Source organism: Octopus sinensis, linkage group LG2 (genome assembly GCF_006345805.1).
Source record: "Octopus sinensis linkage group LG2, ASM634580v1, whole genome shotgun sequence".
Classification (NCBI taxonomy): Eukaryota; Metazoa; Mollusca; class Cephalopoda; order Octopoda; family Octopodidae; genus Octopus; species Octopus sinensis.
The window spans coordinates 126,079,989-126,096,899 of NC_042998.1; the positions used below are offsets into that span (position 1 = coordinate 126,079,989).

General features: G+C 37.5%; 1 protein-coding gene across 1 annotated transcript in view; it reads left to right on the plus strand.

Moving 5' to 3' along the window:
* Positions 1-16,911, plus strand: part of LOC115231543 (ancient ubiquitous protein 1) — a 47,747-nt gene that overhangs the window by 616 nt on the left and 30,220 nt on the right. The window contains exon 1 of the mRNA XM_029801547.2: positions 1-320. This exon is cut by the window's left edge and continues 616 nt beyond it. Within this exon, the coding sequence (XP_029657407.1) occupies positions 280-320 (41 nt within the window). The 5' untranslated portion in view covers positions 1-279. The remainder of the gene's footprint in view (positions 321-16,911) is intronic.

Genomic DNA, 16,911 nt, shown 5'->3' on the forward strand with positions numbered 1-16,911 from the left:
TGTTTAAGACAAGCACGGAACTAAAACGACCGACATAGTAAACAAAGGAAAATAATAATAATAAAAGAGATTATGTCTTTTCGGCGGTTCTGTAGTTGGTGACTGACTATAACGCGACTTCCGGTTTCCATTGATGGCAGACGTCACAGCAATGTGAGACTATAACCATACACACGATATATATATATATGTGTGTGTAAATATATATGTATATATATACAATTATACACACACACATATGCACACAACAGAACTGCAGCTTCTTTCCTACGAACAAACATGAGTAACATAAAAATTGAAAAACTCTTCAATTTTCAAAGGTAATGTTCACGTTTTTTTACTGTAACTGAATTTGTTTTTGTGTTTTATCCTTTCTTATTTCATAATTTTTTATTATTTTTCACTCAAAACACATAGTGGCATTTTGTTTGTTGGAGATCTTACGCTTGACGTATTTATATATCAAATACGATCACCATTATTATTGTTACTATTTTAGCATTATTAATATACTTTCTCTCATGAATTTTTTGGTTCATCTTATTCCATTACGAACTGCCTTTGGCAACACGCAAACGAAACCTGTTTGCAGATTCTGGAAAATTCTTTAACGAAGTTGAAGTTCGCTAACCTATAATTCTAATTAGATAGTCAACACTAATGCGCCGAATTATATATATTTCAAACGTTTCACCCCTCTTGTTTCTTGGTTCAAATCTCGTCTGGGTCAACTGCTACCTTTGCTTTATCCTGAGGGTCTGTCAATTGTTTTGTTGTTGTTGCTTAACCCCAGGTCAGCTCTAATTGAGCAGACATGATCGAATGCATTCAAACCTAGAGACCGTCTCACATTTTGTATATTTCTTTCTCCGCAAAAGTTGGTTGTGTGCCTAGTAAAAAAAATTAATACATATGTTTAATAACATAATTCAAAATGATAACTTCGTTCATAGGCACCGAACAGTAATTTTGAAGGACATGTTTTAGGAAAATGGGAATTCAGTGATGATTATCTCTATCTTCAGTGTGTTAATGTTGCTAATGAAGTGAAGGGACTTCAACAGAGACTCGACCCTGGACATCGTTTCAGTTCGATGAGCACTCGTTCTTTCTTGAATAATAATATATACAACCTGGTAATACATAAAACGCCACGCGTCTCTTCCTTTCACTGTAAGCAGCACAAAAAGTATCAGAAAGACAAGGTACTGGAATTGATTCTATTTATTTATTCTAATAATAGATAATCTTACGATATTCTGCTGTTACCCGTTATTTCTCTTAACCACCCAGTACTAAAAAGGTTGGAAGGAATCGTCGTCTCTGTCACGGGCATTATGTGCTATTGTTTTTCTGCATGTAAACAGAAGACAGCATGTGAGGTGAAGTCTTAGTAAAAATAAATAAACTAAACAGCCGGTAAAGCCTCACATGTAATATAGTGAGTTCAAAAAGCTTCAATCGAACGAGCTTATCTTAACGATAAGTAGACAAAAACTCCCTCTGGATGCTAAGATTTAAAAACAAGCAAAGGAAATGACAAATGAAATCAGTTGCACAATTTAACACCACCACCTTGCTTTTGAATGCCTTTAGTGGAGTCCAATCTGTTAGAAGCATTTAGGTTAGGTCTCTGACTTTTGGGGATATATTCTCCCCTCTCTCTCCCAACTTGTTCTGGCAGTCCTCAAAAAGAGTCATAAGCACTGCTCTTCATCCTGAATAAGCAATAAAAAATGCAGATTGGAGTGAATTTTGTTTTTAAAGTTAACTTTTAAAGTGAAAACAATTGATATGTTCCAGTCTTATTAGATTTCCTCAGTGAAACATATCCAGCTCAGTTGTCAAAATTAAGAGAAATCAGTATATATATATTAAAAAGAGAGAAACAGAACAGTGATTATGTATATAAACAATATGGTCAAGAGAAACTACCTGGGGAGAATGTTCTGTATACTAAATATATATGCTGTATGATCTCACATATGTAATCTAGTGAATTAAAAAACAACTTTGATTAACTGAGATTATATTCATGTGGTTTGGGATTTGTATAGATGCAGGCCTGGCTATGTGGTTTAAAAGTTCATTTTGCAGTGACAAGTTTTTTAGTTTGTTCTCACTGCTTGATGCCATGGGCAAATGAGTTTCACTTACTGCCTTGGGCTAAACAATGCTTTGTGAGTGAAATTAGTTGAGATAAGCTGTTCAGAAGCCTCTTGTTGCACATATGTTTGCATGTGTGTTTTCCCCATTTGTATATTGACATAGTTTGCACACTGCAAAACAGGCTGTTACTCTTTATACCTGCTGCAAAAAAGAGGTCTAGTTATTGAGTGATCCATTTTCAAAACACAAGAAACAAAAAGAAATGAATAAATAATTTTGAAACAAGTAAGCATTGAGCCATAGAAAAACTGCCTCAACAAGTCTTGTCTAACCCATGCAAAAAGTAAACATCGAAACGAACATAATATGATCAAAACCTAAATGCACCTAAGATCATCTAAGATCATCCCATTGTTGGAAAGAGAAAGATGGTGAGAGGATAGGGATAGAAGGCTGGTGCAACAGAGTACAAATGATTATATACAGGAGTTGAGGTGGACACTGAATGTCAGTTTAGAGGATAGGGGATGTAAGAAATTGGAGTGGTTTAGGGGAGAGGAGGCACTGATAAAGGAGAGTAGTAGTAGGGATACAATGTGAAGTATAAGGGTGATAAATTGTATCATTTACAGTATTTGAGTGATTAGTACCATAGTTAGAAAATTATTGGAGGAATGTTTGTTAGAAGAATTGTGGGGGAGGGCTTGACAGTACCTTTTTTTTTTTTTATGAGATAAATGGATTTTTTCAAGCACAGCATATCAGCATTCTTTCTTAGTGCTCTATCATCTCTTCCATGAGGTTCAAAATTTTGAGGATTATCTTCACTATTTTACCTCATGCCTTCTTCAAACTCCCTCTTCCACAAATTCCATCCACATTTGCAGTACACAATTTATACAGCTGTCCTCATCCATATGCATCATAATACCACACCAGCATAGTCTTCTCTCTTGCATGCAGCATCTAATGTCTTTTATGCCCAATTTTGTTTTTTAACAAATTTGTAAACTGTGGTATATGCACACTAGCATTTTTAGTCTTTTCATGTCCTTTGCATTCACAGCCAAAGTTACACAACCATGTAGCATTGTTGTTTTTACATAAGCATCATACAATCTGCCTTTCATTCTGAGAGATAGATCTTTTGTTACCAACAGAGGTAATTGCTCTCTGAACTTTCTCCAACCAGTTCTTATTCTAGCAGCTGTACTTTCAGCATTTCCCTTGATTTTAGGATATCAATTCTGTTCTGGTGGGCAGCAATGCACCACGTATCTCAGCCTTCGCAAGGCTAAGCATTTTGAGATTGGACTTCAATATTACTTCATCCCATGTCTTTCTGGGTTTCCCTCTTCCACAACTTCCCTCCACTTTAAGTGCTCGGCACTTTTTATGCAACTGTCCTCATCCATCTGCATCATTTGACCAAACCAGTGCAGTCTCCTCTCTTGCACACTGCATATAATTCCTCTTATGCCCAACTTTTCTCTCAATACACAAATGAACTGTTGCATATGTATGTGTGTGAACTTATATATATTGGTTCATCCCATAAATAATGTAGGTTTTTTTTTTATACTTCTTTTATTTTTCAAAATTAGCATGAACTAAGTTCTTTTTTAATCTAAAATATACTCTCCTTCATTTTCTACAATGCTCTTCCAGCTGGTAGACTTGCAAGGACTGTTTTCCAAAATTCACTTGTCCATAAAGAAAAATACTTCTCCAATACTGTTCTGACCTTTACAGAATTCATATTTTTTCCATCTAAATGATTCTGAAGACTGCGGAATAATTGATAATCAGATGGGGCAATGTCCAGCAAATATGATGGGTGGGGCATTGTTTCCCATTGAAATTGCTCCAGCCTTTGGAATGTCATCCTTGCTGAATGAATGTGGCCGAGCATTATCCTGATGAAAGAACACCTTTCGTCTTGAAACCAAAGGTGGTCATTTTCCTTCTAGCACTGACTTTTCCGATGGCATGCAAGTGTTGGTGAATGGTTGAATGACTAAATCCAAGCTTCTCTGCTAGTTCCTCAACAGCTACAATGGGATTTTGTTCCACCACGGTTTGCAGGATGTCCTTGTCAAGCTCCACAGATTTTCCAAGATGAGACTCATCTAGGCTGTAGTTTCCAGCTCGGAATTTCTGTAACCACCATTGATACTGACTTGTACTTATTGTCTGATACTGCATTTATATTCCTCACACTTTGTTGCGTTGTTGCTTTTATTGAACTCATAAAGAAAAATATGCTCCTTTGTCACTTCCATTATAGCTTTGAAAAAATAACTGTTAAAATCGAACTGCACTAAGAATACAACCAAGGTAAAATTACTACATGCTTTTACAGCAGATTGATGCAGGTAGTGTATCCCATCCCACTCTGACTTTTCATGCAATTGAAAAAAAAATGCATTAGTGCCACACCCTAGCAGTTGAGGGAACCTGTGGAAGAGGTAGACCCAGGAAGACCTGGGATGAGGTGGTGAAGCATGACCTTCGAACATTGAGCCTCACTGAGGCAATGACTAGTGACCGGGACCTCTGGAAATATGCTGTGCTTGAGAAGACTCGGCAAGCGCAAGTGAGACCATAACCTTGTGGCCTTTGCCAGGGGTGTGACCAGTCCATTTATGCTTGCCTTTCCTTCATTGGACACTAAACTCTGCTTGCGAAGACCTGTTGAGGCAAGTGAAATCAAATTCAATGACTGGCATCCGTGCTAAGAGTACCACATGAGTGAGATCATTACCAGAGCAACAAGCTGGCCTCCATGATAATGGCACATTAAAAACACCATTTGAGCATGATTGTTACCTGCGTCACCTTACTAGCACTTGTGCTGGTGGCACATGAAAAAAAAACATTTGAGCGAGGTCGTTGCCAGTGCCACTGGACTGGCTCCTGTGCAGGTGGCACATAAAAAGCACCATTGAGCATGGCACGTAAAAGCACCCACTACACTCTCGGAGTGGTTGGCGTTAGGAAGGGCATCCAGTTGTAGGAACTCTGCCAGATGAGATTGGAGTCTGATGCAGCCATCTGGTTTTCCAGACCTCAGTCAAAGCGTCCAATCCATGCTAGCATGGAAAGCGGATGTTAAACGATGATGATGATGTACCTGAACAAACTTTTTTGCTGAAGAAGATCTAATAAACCAAAATATTCTGTTTCTATCACCATTTGGCTTTAAAACCTGGATCCACTCAAATCTGCACTGTTTATATTATCCAAAAAATATTAATCATGTGATCTTATTGGAATTATCTCCATAAGCATTATTAGAAGTTATTCATCTACTAATTACTTGGATAATCTTTTGTTGATCAAGGCTTTTCAACTCATTGTATTACCTACATGTGTCTATCTTTTGTATGTTCCTTTGAGGCATTTTATCTCGGTCACATTATTGATATATAGCAGCTGGTTTGGTTCCCATCAGATACATATGTTACCGTAACATATTGTAACAGAGATGAGATGCTCAAAACTAGAATATTTTTTATCATAGACCTGCATGATTGAGGTTGTCCTGGAGTTAACAAAGAATTCCATTTCATCTTTTAATTATTTATATATTTATGACATTAGCATGGATGTGTGGTTAAGAAGTTTGTTTTGCAACCATGTTGTTTCAGGTTCAGTCTCACTGCTTGCTTGGCACCTTAAGCAAATATTTTCTGCTACAGTTTCAAGCTGACCAAAACTTTGTTAGTGAATTTAGTAGATATCATCATCATCATTATCTTTTAATGTCTGTCTTTCAAATTGGCATGGTTTGGATGGTTTGATAGAGTCTGATAGGTCAGATGTCTATGTCATACTCTAGTAACTGAAATAAAATACCTCGAAGGAACATACAAATTACAAATACACATAGGTAATATAATGGCATGGTTTCTCTTCCTAGATACCCTTCTTAATGCTAACTACTTTACAGAATGTACTGGGTTCTTTTTATGTGGCACCAGCACTAGTAAACTCACCATGTAGCTTGCAAGACTAAGATCCCAATTACTAAGTGGCACTACAGTAGAGAAGGAGGCAGCCTTGTGATTACTGCTGAGGGGTTAACCCTTTAGCATTCAGATTTCTTTGTCAAATGCATTGCTTATTTATTCACATTGTTTTGAATTAATTGTGCATTATTGAATTAATTGTGCATTATCTTGTGGCCTTGAGATTTCAATGGTGTGTTTGCATATTTCTGGAATGACTTTGTAGGATAGGTATGAGAGGATGAATCTGGTTAGTTTTAATGTAAAGCAGGTAGAATATCTGGGTCTGATACAACTGGATCAAATACTAATGAAAGAAGGGGTTGGAATAGGTTTCTTTCTGTAGAGGAGATATGTGGCTACTTTATACAAGAGTGAGTAGGTATCAGATTGTAGTTGGAAAGAGATAAAGATGGGGATGAAGTGTTATGGTCAGCCCTGAAGGTCTAAGAAAGTAAGTGGGAATAAAACAGGAAGGATGGGAGGGGTAGAGATGGGTTAGGAGGGTTGGAGGAGCAATATAATGACTGATGAACAAGGATTGATACATCATTGATGATAATATGTATTGCAGAAAAGACACTGGAGTGTAGGTGATGACTGTAGAGATTGGGTAGTGTTGAAGGGTGAACATAGTGAATGGTGGATAAGGATGGAGGGATAATCAATGCTACATATTATTTAGAGGGAAGATAAGGAAGAGCAGATGATGACTTGCAGTTCAGAAAGGGGTGAAGAGTAGCAGAAGGTTGAGAGACAGGAAGATGATTTGTGGGTAGGTAGGCTGCAAGAATGCAAGTAGAGAGATAGACATGGTACATGGGGTGGGTGAAAGATGTTTGGTAGTTAGGGTAACTCAACAGGTAGTGGTTCAGTGAAGAGGGAGAGATAATTTGATAGCACAGTAGGTTAATCAATGTGAAATGTGTGTAGATTGAGACAATGTTGAGCCTGAAGGATGGATGCCAAGGAAAGTGGTTCTGGGTAATGAAAAAAGATAATGATAAAATATGTGGTTTTGTTCTCATTTAATTACAGCTGCAAAATACTGCTGTTAGACAAGTGATGGAGGGATCAGTGATAGAGAAATGAGGTGATTGGAAAGGCTTAATGTACAAATTGGATGAGGGAGCCACTTGTGTACATACATACTGTGCTTCCAGAACCTCAGTTTCACTAAGAGGGTAGACCTTTTCAAGCATCACATATCACTCTAGTTAGTTTCAATTGCAAGCTGAGCCCCCTTTAATTTTGCTCAGCTTGCTTTCAGTTTTGGTGTATTGATGCAACTCTGAATTTTGATTACGATCAACCAGTTACTTTATCTTGTAAATTAAAGAATCTGACGTTATTTGGAATTAAAGTTGGGAAATTTGGGTAATTTTAGCCAGTCAATAGACAGCGTGGCATTAGCGGCTTGTTACCATGACAACCACACGCTATCTTGTGCTTCACTTCACCCATGTCTGTGCTGCGTGTTGTTCTGTTTTGATATCATGGAATAGAGAAACTGTGGGTGATACAGATAATTTGACATTATTTTTGAATTCTGCATGCAATAACATATAAGATATACGTATTCTTTTACTTGGAACAAATTCTTTGTTGACCAGTGTTATTCTTATCGTAGTTTACAAATCCAAGCATGAAAATGTTACTCAACTTTAGAGTTTTGGAGACAGACACCTCCTTTTCACACACACACATGCACTTATATATTAATGATGTACACAAATACATGACAGGTATACATAATACTGAAATACGCATAAAGTAAACACATGCAGACAAATATATTAATATAACAATTTTTTTTTTTTATGATAAAACATGCAATCAATGTAGAGACAAAAGAACCAGTAAGATGATACATGTTGATTTTATTAGGTATTTCTGTTTTAGAAACTTACAATGAACAGATCATTTCACAGATGCTAAACTATAAATTTCACAGTGTATGCAGAAAATTTGATTATTGGCTAAGAATACACAGTTTTACTGATTTTTTAAAACCTCTAACTTTTTCTTCCAATTTTTTTCTCCGCAACATCATACCTTCATATTGATTTATTGTTTCTTCCTCATCATTATCATTGTCGTTTAACATCCGCTTTCCATGCTGGCATAAGTTGGACGGTTTGATTCTAGCATGCTGAGCAAAGATATATATAGGATTTAGCAGCTAAATCTCACTTGAAAAAAAGTTGGGTAATATAGTCTTAGATAAAAGTATATCTGAATATAAGACAAGAGCTGAACCCAGGGTCAAATAACAAGTTAGATTGATGTAGTCATATGACAGTTAAGTGGCCAACTCACAGATTTAGTGTAGTACTGATAACTGGTTACAAATTATTGATTCCTTGGAAAACAGTAGACTCTAAGGAAATTACACTTGTCTGATTTGTCAAAAAGTAATAAATAATTCTAGCGATGGTATAGAACTTATTTGAATTGTTAATCCCGACTGGTTGTCTCATTAAACAAATTGAATCTGTCATCAGATTTCAGTTTCAAACTAAAGCTTCATCGCAATCACTTGATCACTAATTACTTTAAGAAAAGAAAGTAAGTCTTAACTTTTTTTACCATTTTAAAAAAAATGCTGGATTTTGGAAGAAAGCACCTAATAGAAATACTTCATAATATTTAATTGTATCTCTTTTATGTTCTACCACTGAAGTATTGGGGGTTGATTAAACCACTTGTGCCCTCTCCCAAAATGTGATCTTGTGCCAATGTTAGAAATTTTTATTATAAATGATGATGGGAGATAGAAAGAGTTAAATGATGGGCTAAATGTTTTGTGGTCTCAAGTTATGTCCTTTTGCATTCTGAGTTCAAATCTTGCTTAGCCTTTGATTCTTCATGTTTCAAGTACTGGAAGTTGATCTAATCAACTTCATCGATCTCTCAAAGTATCTGACATTATCCCCATGTTAAACTACATGAGGGTAAGTATTGAATCTCTGAGTTAACAATCATTATAATGGTGTGGGGCAATGCTTTGCAGTATTAGTTACATCCTTTTACATTCTGAGTTCAAATTCCTTTCCTATAGACTTTTCCTATAGTGCTGAGTTGAACTAAACCTTCACCAGTTTTACTGTGTTATAGCTACTTACAACCTTGTAATATTGCTCCTACCTAGATTTCAAGTGAGACTTAGCTGCTTTTTCTTGTAAGCTGAACAAATATATACAGGCTTCTCAAAATTTGAGTAGGAACAACATTACAAGGTTGTAAGTAGCTATAACACTGTAAAACTGGTGAAGGTTTAGTTCAACTCAGCACCATAGGAAAAGTGGTCTTAATCAGACTTTCTTTGTGAAACATAATCTAATAGAAATTAAATAACTTTCATCTGCCCTGTGTCAATAAAATAAACACTAGTCAAGTCTTGGAGTCAACCACATTTTTGCAAAATATGATGTGACCTTGTGCCTGTATTACAAACAAACTATGATCTGACACTCCAAATTTTGAGGATAGGCTTAGATTGTGTAGAGGTACCTTCATTACCACTGCTGTTAGAGAACTCTCAGTTGATACTTCTTGTAGTTTTGGTCTGATATGAACATCACAATTCTTCACCTGTTTCTATTAAAACTAAGGTCTCGTAGCTGTCTTTTAGAAGTCTAGATGTCCAATTTTAAATGTTGAAATTCTACATACAATCTCATAACACCAAATATAAAGATGCCTGACTTTCCTGTTTAAACAGGACACAAACTTACTGACACTAAGCCACTTAATACACTTCACTTAAACAAACCCTCTTAAAATTATTCATTCACACACAGCATATGCATCTTTTCGCACATACACACACACACACACACTCTCTCTCTTATATATATATATATATATATACACACACACACATACAGGGTGTATATATATACACACATACTGTTGCCTAAATTACGCAAAAATGAAAACAACTCTGACATCTAATTTTAAATGAGATATTTACCAAAATTACATAAAAATATCTTGAAAGAGTAAATTTATTCAATGAAATCATCATTGGCTTCAACCTGAGCCTCCGGACAACTTCGGAATCTCCTGCAACTCTTCTGGACGGTCTCCTTGTTTAAGTTGGTGAATGCTGCCATAATCTTTCCTTTCGGTTCATCTTTGGTGTTATAAGGAGTTTTGTTGGTCTCTTGCTCAACTGCACCCCACACAATCAAGGGGATTGCAGTTAGGTGGCCCAGATGTTAGGGGTGATGTAGTTGCAGATATTGTCTGACAGCCATGACTGGGTTCTCCTGCTTGTGTGGCATAGTGCAGAGTCCTGTTGCTAGATATAGGATCTTCCAGCAGCCACCATCTTGACCCAGGACAGTACTGCCTCCTCCAGGCACTTGATGTAGGCTTCCATGTTGAGTCTGAGGCCATGTGGGAAGATGAATGAGGCATAATGTCACCTTCACTAGTGATCACTCCAAACAGCATGATATTGACTGGATGTTTGACGTTTATCACTCTCGGTACATGTCCTCAGATTGACACCCAAACACTCTGAAATGTTTGTATTGGAGCTTGTGGTGCAAATGCCAAGCAGTTCAGCATGTTGTATCCGAATTTTTGGCAGAGTGAATTGTGTCATGATGCTGTTTTACTCACAGATGGTGCCCAGCTAACCCTACTATACTGTATATTTGACAAAATCAAAAACAAACAACGGACATGCACAAAATTAACAATATTAAATGGTGACAATTTACCCATCTCACCCTGTATATCTATATACATATACACAGCTCAAATAAAAAAAAAACCCATAAAAATTGAATGTGAGGACGTGCACAAGAAGTGTATTAGCTTCATGCTCGGTGAAAGGAGAGAGTTTGATGTTTCGAACATAACTGTTCATCTGAAAGGAAAAAGGGAAAAGTCCAAGGATGGTGATGAAATCACCATTAGCACATGTGTAGTTACATATGTGTGTGTGTGTAAATATATACAATAATACCTCACTCTTTTTAGGATACCTGTTTTAGGAGACCCCAGGTTTACAAGTTTTATTTTTCAAGCACAAGATCCAAATTTTGAACAAAGTGCAAAAGTTTCTACTACCATATCAAATGGTTCTGTGCGTTACCAAGAAATTTATAGAGAGTGAAAAAGTAGCTTCTTCTAAGCAAACAACTCTGGACTAGTTTTTTAAAAAGAAATCTAGAAGTCCATCTATGAGTGCTTGTGAATTGGCGATTGCATCTACAAGTGATGATGTGCGTGTGTCTGGTTGTATTTCTGTATGTACGTATGCATGCCTGTTCATGTGTTTAGTATGCGTATCTACATATATACACACACACGTGCATCTGTGTATATATGTGTACATATGTATATATGTACATATATTTGTATATGTGAGTGTGCATACATATCCATGTGTGTGTGCGCGCATGTGCGTGTGCGTGTGTGTGTGTGTGTATGTGTCCGAAGAGCATTTGTGTGTATAGATGTATATGTGAATGACCACATATGCGTACATATGGACCAATTCTTAAAGGTTAGCTAAGGACAATTGCAGCTAAGGACAACCAACCATGAAGAACAAATCAACAGTACAAAATAATCAAATGCCAATCCCTTTAAAACGGCAATCACTTTAACAGTTGCAGAATCACCATCCCATTACATCTACACATTCCAAGCAGTTTGCCAATGGTCCTTCAGCAACAACACACCTTGATAAACTCAGTGGCTACTACTAACCTTTGGCCATGACAAACAGAAAGGATGCTCTTGAAGCTGAGGATTTGACAATATTTACATATTGCCCGAGGAAACACAACTAGATCTCATAATGCAGGGAAACAGTTGCATAATCAAGTACATGCATGCCTGGAGGACTACGTTGTGTAGAAATATGGCGAGCTGGCAGAAACATTAGCACGCCAGTGAAATGCGTAGCAGTATTTCATCTGCCGTTACATTCTGAGTTCAAATTCCGCCGAGGTCAACGTTGCCTTTCATCCTTTCGGGGTCAATAAATTAAGAACCAGTTATGCACTGGGGTCACTATAATCAACTTAATCCCTTTGTCTGTCCTTGTTTGTCCCCTCTATGTTTAGCCCCTTGTGAGCAATAAAGAAATAAGAAACAATTGTAATGATTAAAAATAATTATCTATTCACACATGACAAGCCCAAACGCAAACTGGTGAATTTGAGTAAATGAGTTTTGAGCCAGTTTGACTCTTATTTCTAGCAATGCTGTGTACTATCTTGTACCTTGATTATATTAATAATTTTACCTTTATGGTTATTTTATGCTCACTAGCCACTTATATTATTATTTTTTATTAATAATGATATCTTTGTATATATGTGTGTGTGTACATACAGGATGTGGTGAATAAATTGTCATCTAAATTACGCAAAAATGAAAATAACACTGACATCTCATTTTAACAGATATATTTACGAAAATTACATAAAAAATACCTTGAAATACTAAAGAGTAAATTTATTCAATAAAATTGCCATTGACTTCAATCACAGCCTCCAGACGACTTCGGAATCTCCTGCAACTCTTCTGGACAGTCTCCTTGTTTACGTTGGTGAATGCTGACATAACCCTTACCTTCAGTTTGGAGTTTTGTTGGTCTTTCACTCAACTGCACTCCTTACATAATAATCAAGGGAGTTGCAGTCTGGGGAGTTAGGTGGCCAGATGTTAGGGGTGATGTAGTTGCAGATATTGTCTGACAGTCATGACTGGGTTCTCCTGCTTGTGTAGCATAGTGCAGAATTCTATTGCCAGACATAGGGTCTTCTAGCAGTCACCCTCTTGATCCAGGACAGCACTACCTTCTCCAGGCACTTGATGTAGGCTTCCATGTTGAGTCTGAGGCCATGATGGAAGATGAATGGGGCATAATGTTGCCATCACTAGTGATCACTCCAAACACTATGATGTTGACTGGATGTTTGATTTTTATCACTCTTGGTATGTGTTTTGGGGACACGGCAATCCAATAGTTGTTTTGTGTGTTCACCATCTGATCCTGGCAGAAATTTTTCTTGTCTGAGAAAAACCAAAGCATGTTTGGTTGAAAGGGAAGCTTGAGTTTATTCAAAAGCTTCATAGCACTGTCTTTCCTCTTGTCCTTGATGGCTTGGGATAAAAATTGGCCCTTTCTCATCTTGTCTGAGGAATACCGAATGTCTTCATGCACTATCTACTGTTAAGAAACTCAGATGCTCCCATGTCCCTGGTGATGGACCTGAGTGACTTGGAGAGATCATTGTCAATCATGGCCTGGATCTCACTAACAAATTCAGAAGTACTTTTCTTATCAGAACTATCAGAGTGAGTTTTCCGAGCTGCTGTACCTTCATGATCATCATTAGACTCATCCAACTCTTTCCAAATCATCTGCACTGTCCTCAGATTGATGCTCAAACACTCTGAAATGTTCATTTTGGAGCTTCTGGTGCAAATGCCTAGCAGTACTGCATGTTTTGTTTCCAAATTTCTGGCTGAGTGAATTGCATCATGGTAGTTTTTTTCACAGACCGTTCCCAACTGACCCTACTATACTGTGTCGACAAAATCAAAAACAATGTGCATGCACAAATATAAAATGGTGATAATTTACCCATTGCACCCTGTATTCTTTTATTCTTTTACTTGTTTCAGTCATTTGACTGCGACCATGCTAGAGTACCACCTTTAGTCAAACAAATTGACCCCAAGACTTATTCTTTGTAAGCCTAGTACTTATTCTGTTGGTCTCTTTTATGGAGACATAAACACACCAACACTGGTTGTCAAACAATGATGGGGGGACAAATACAGACAAACATAAATATATGACAGGCTTCTTTCAGTTTCCAGCTACCAAATCCATTCACTAGGCTTTAGTCAGCCCAAGGTTATAGTATAAGACACTTGCCCTAGGTGCCATGCAGTGGGACTGAACTTTGCCTTGTGGTTGGGAAGCAAGCTTCTTACCATACAACCACTCCTACGCATATATATATATGTTAGACCACTGAAATCTACAAGTTTTTTTCATTCTCTCTCTCTTTATTTTCTCTTATTCCTTTCTGTAGAAGAGTGTAGGCTCGAAACAGACTTTTTCATTTTTCTGAACATCAAACTCATACACTTGCTTGTTGTTCATACACTTGTCTTTGTCTTTTGTTTTTCTATAAATTTCAGCACTATATATATATATATATATAATATATATATATATATATATATATATCCCAATATGTACTTATGTATACATACACACATTCAGAACATGTGCATGTACACACACACACATGCATGCAAACTCAGACCATGTGCTTATCACACATACACAAATCCAATTGTAACATAGATTACACAGGCTGAGATTATTGTAAATTTCTTATGAAGATATATGCAGGAGTTTTTCAAGGATGGCATTTTATTTTATCTTTTTTTTTTTTTATCTTAGAATTCTTTCCATTTATTATTTCAAGTAGGTATTTTATTTAAACTAAAACTCTTAAGATTTTGCTCAATTTTACTGAAAAAAAAATTAAACATTCTTTTATTCTTTTAGTTGCTTCAGTCATTTGGACTGGGGCCATACTGGAGCATCACCTTTTAGTCAAAGAAATTGACTCCTGGACTTATTCTATGTAAGCCTGGTACTTATTCTATTGACTTCTTCTGCCGAACTATTAAGTTACGCGGACGTAAACACACTAACATTGGTTGTTAAGTGATGGTGGAGTGGGGGAGACAAGCACAGACACAAAGACACACACATAATTTTATACATATATATACAATGGGCTTCTTTCAGTTTGCGTCTACCAAATCCACTCACAAGGCTTTGGTTGGCCCATGGCTATAGCAGACAACACTTGCTCAAGATGCCATGCATGGAACTGCACCTGAAACTATGTGGTTGGGAAGCAAGCTTCTTACCACACAGCCATGCCTGTGCCTATATATATGATTTTATAATATTTTTCAAGTGGTTAGTATTGATGTGGTTTTTGTGCGTATGACTTGCAAGCATACACACACATGCACATGCATAGACACTGAACTGGAAAAGAAATGCAATTTTTTTAAATGTCATTTTCATATGGTAAATTCTGAAAATTTATTTAGGGAATGTAAATGTAAATATTCCAAGACATGCTGGTTTATGGCCAAGATCCAAATGAGATGCCAAAATACGGCTGCGTTGAATGCCATGGGTGGCAGTCACAAATAATTGTCATGAAAACCAAAATGCACATGCATCTCATGGAAGTTATGGATATAAAAATCAACTTGAACCATGTTCCTAGCATTCGTGATTTGGATGCATCAAGTATGACCTGATTGTCAGCAGTACAGATAGAACAAGCTGTCAGCCGATTGCAAGCAGTGCAGCATGCTCTGGTTGTTGTGAAATCTTACAATGTTCATTTCAGCACCATCTGTTGCCTGCAACAGCAATGCAACACCAACAGTACTGCAGACTGTGCTTGCAGAAGGCACCCCTGGGTGACCACACCCATGCAGGACCACTTCATCCACCTGCAATATTTCCATGATCGCTTCAGACCGGCCAGCATGACAGCTCGTGAGACCATTGGCACTGGACAGCAACGACAGTACAATGTTGACTGGTCGCTAAAAACCTGCGTTGCCGTTGTCCTGCTCAAGGGCCTGTCCTCACTGCCTGCCACCATCAGGCACAAATACAGTGGGCTACACAGCACCGACATTGGTGGCATCAACATTGGAGCTCGATAGTCTTCTCTAACAAGAGCCAGTACTGCATTTCCACCTTGGATGGCAGAATGAGGGTGTGGTGTAGGAGGGGGGAATGCTACAGAGACTCGTGTCTTGGACAGAGACATGTGGGGTGGCCAAAGCATCATGGTTTGGAGTGCTATAGGCCTGAGAATCGGGCCCCATGTGTTCCAAAATGTTGGTGCAAGCAGAAGGAATGGCATCACAGCACAGTGCTACATTGACCAGATCCTAAGATCTCACATCATGCCCTTCTATGTGCATCACCATAGTCACGTGTTCCAGCAGGTCAGGGTCACCATGGATTTCCTACGTCAGCACAACATCAGAACCATGCTCTGGCTGGCTCTCAGTTCAAATTTGATCCCAATTGAACACCTGTAGGATGAAATCTAGAGATAGCTGAACCAGGTGGTCCCAAAGCCAACAATCCATAAAGTTATTTATATTATGATGGATATTCAGCCATAGAAACCCATTCATAGCAGACACTGAAATATTCTGCAGTCTTCAGATCTGTTGGATCTTGTTGATCTGTCCAACCCAAACAAAACATAGAAGATAGATGTTAGATGTTGATGATAATGACACACTAAGGCTTGTGAGAATTATTTAGTCTTGCAGAGGACATGATGACCCTTGTAGTGTTGGTGTCCCATTATAATGCACCCAGTATGTTGCATAATGTGGTTGGCTAATGAACAAAGACAAAATAGAATCAACCTGACTCTTTAGCCTTACCAAGGATGTGACAACATCAACAGCATTGGTGTCATGATAAACTGTACCTAATAAACTCTCTAAAGTGCTGAGCTAATGAACCGAAACAGCATTGGATCCAGAGTATCCTTTAATCTTGCAAAACAGAACAACCTCTCTAGTGCTGGTATCATAATAAAATATGCTCCGTATACTCAGTAAAGTAGTTGGTCTAGGAAGGACTTCTAACATTAGAAACTATACTGAAAATAAAATGTATGAGTGGGATGAATTCCTCTAACCTATCTAGGAGAGCAGCAACTGATTCAAATTCTGACAA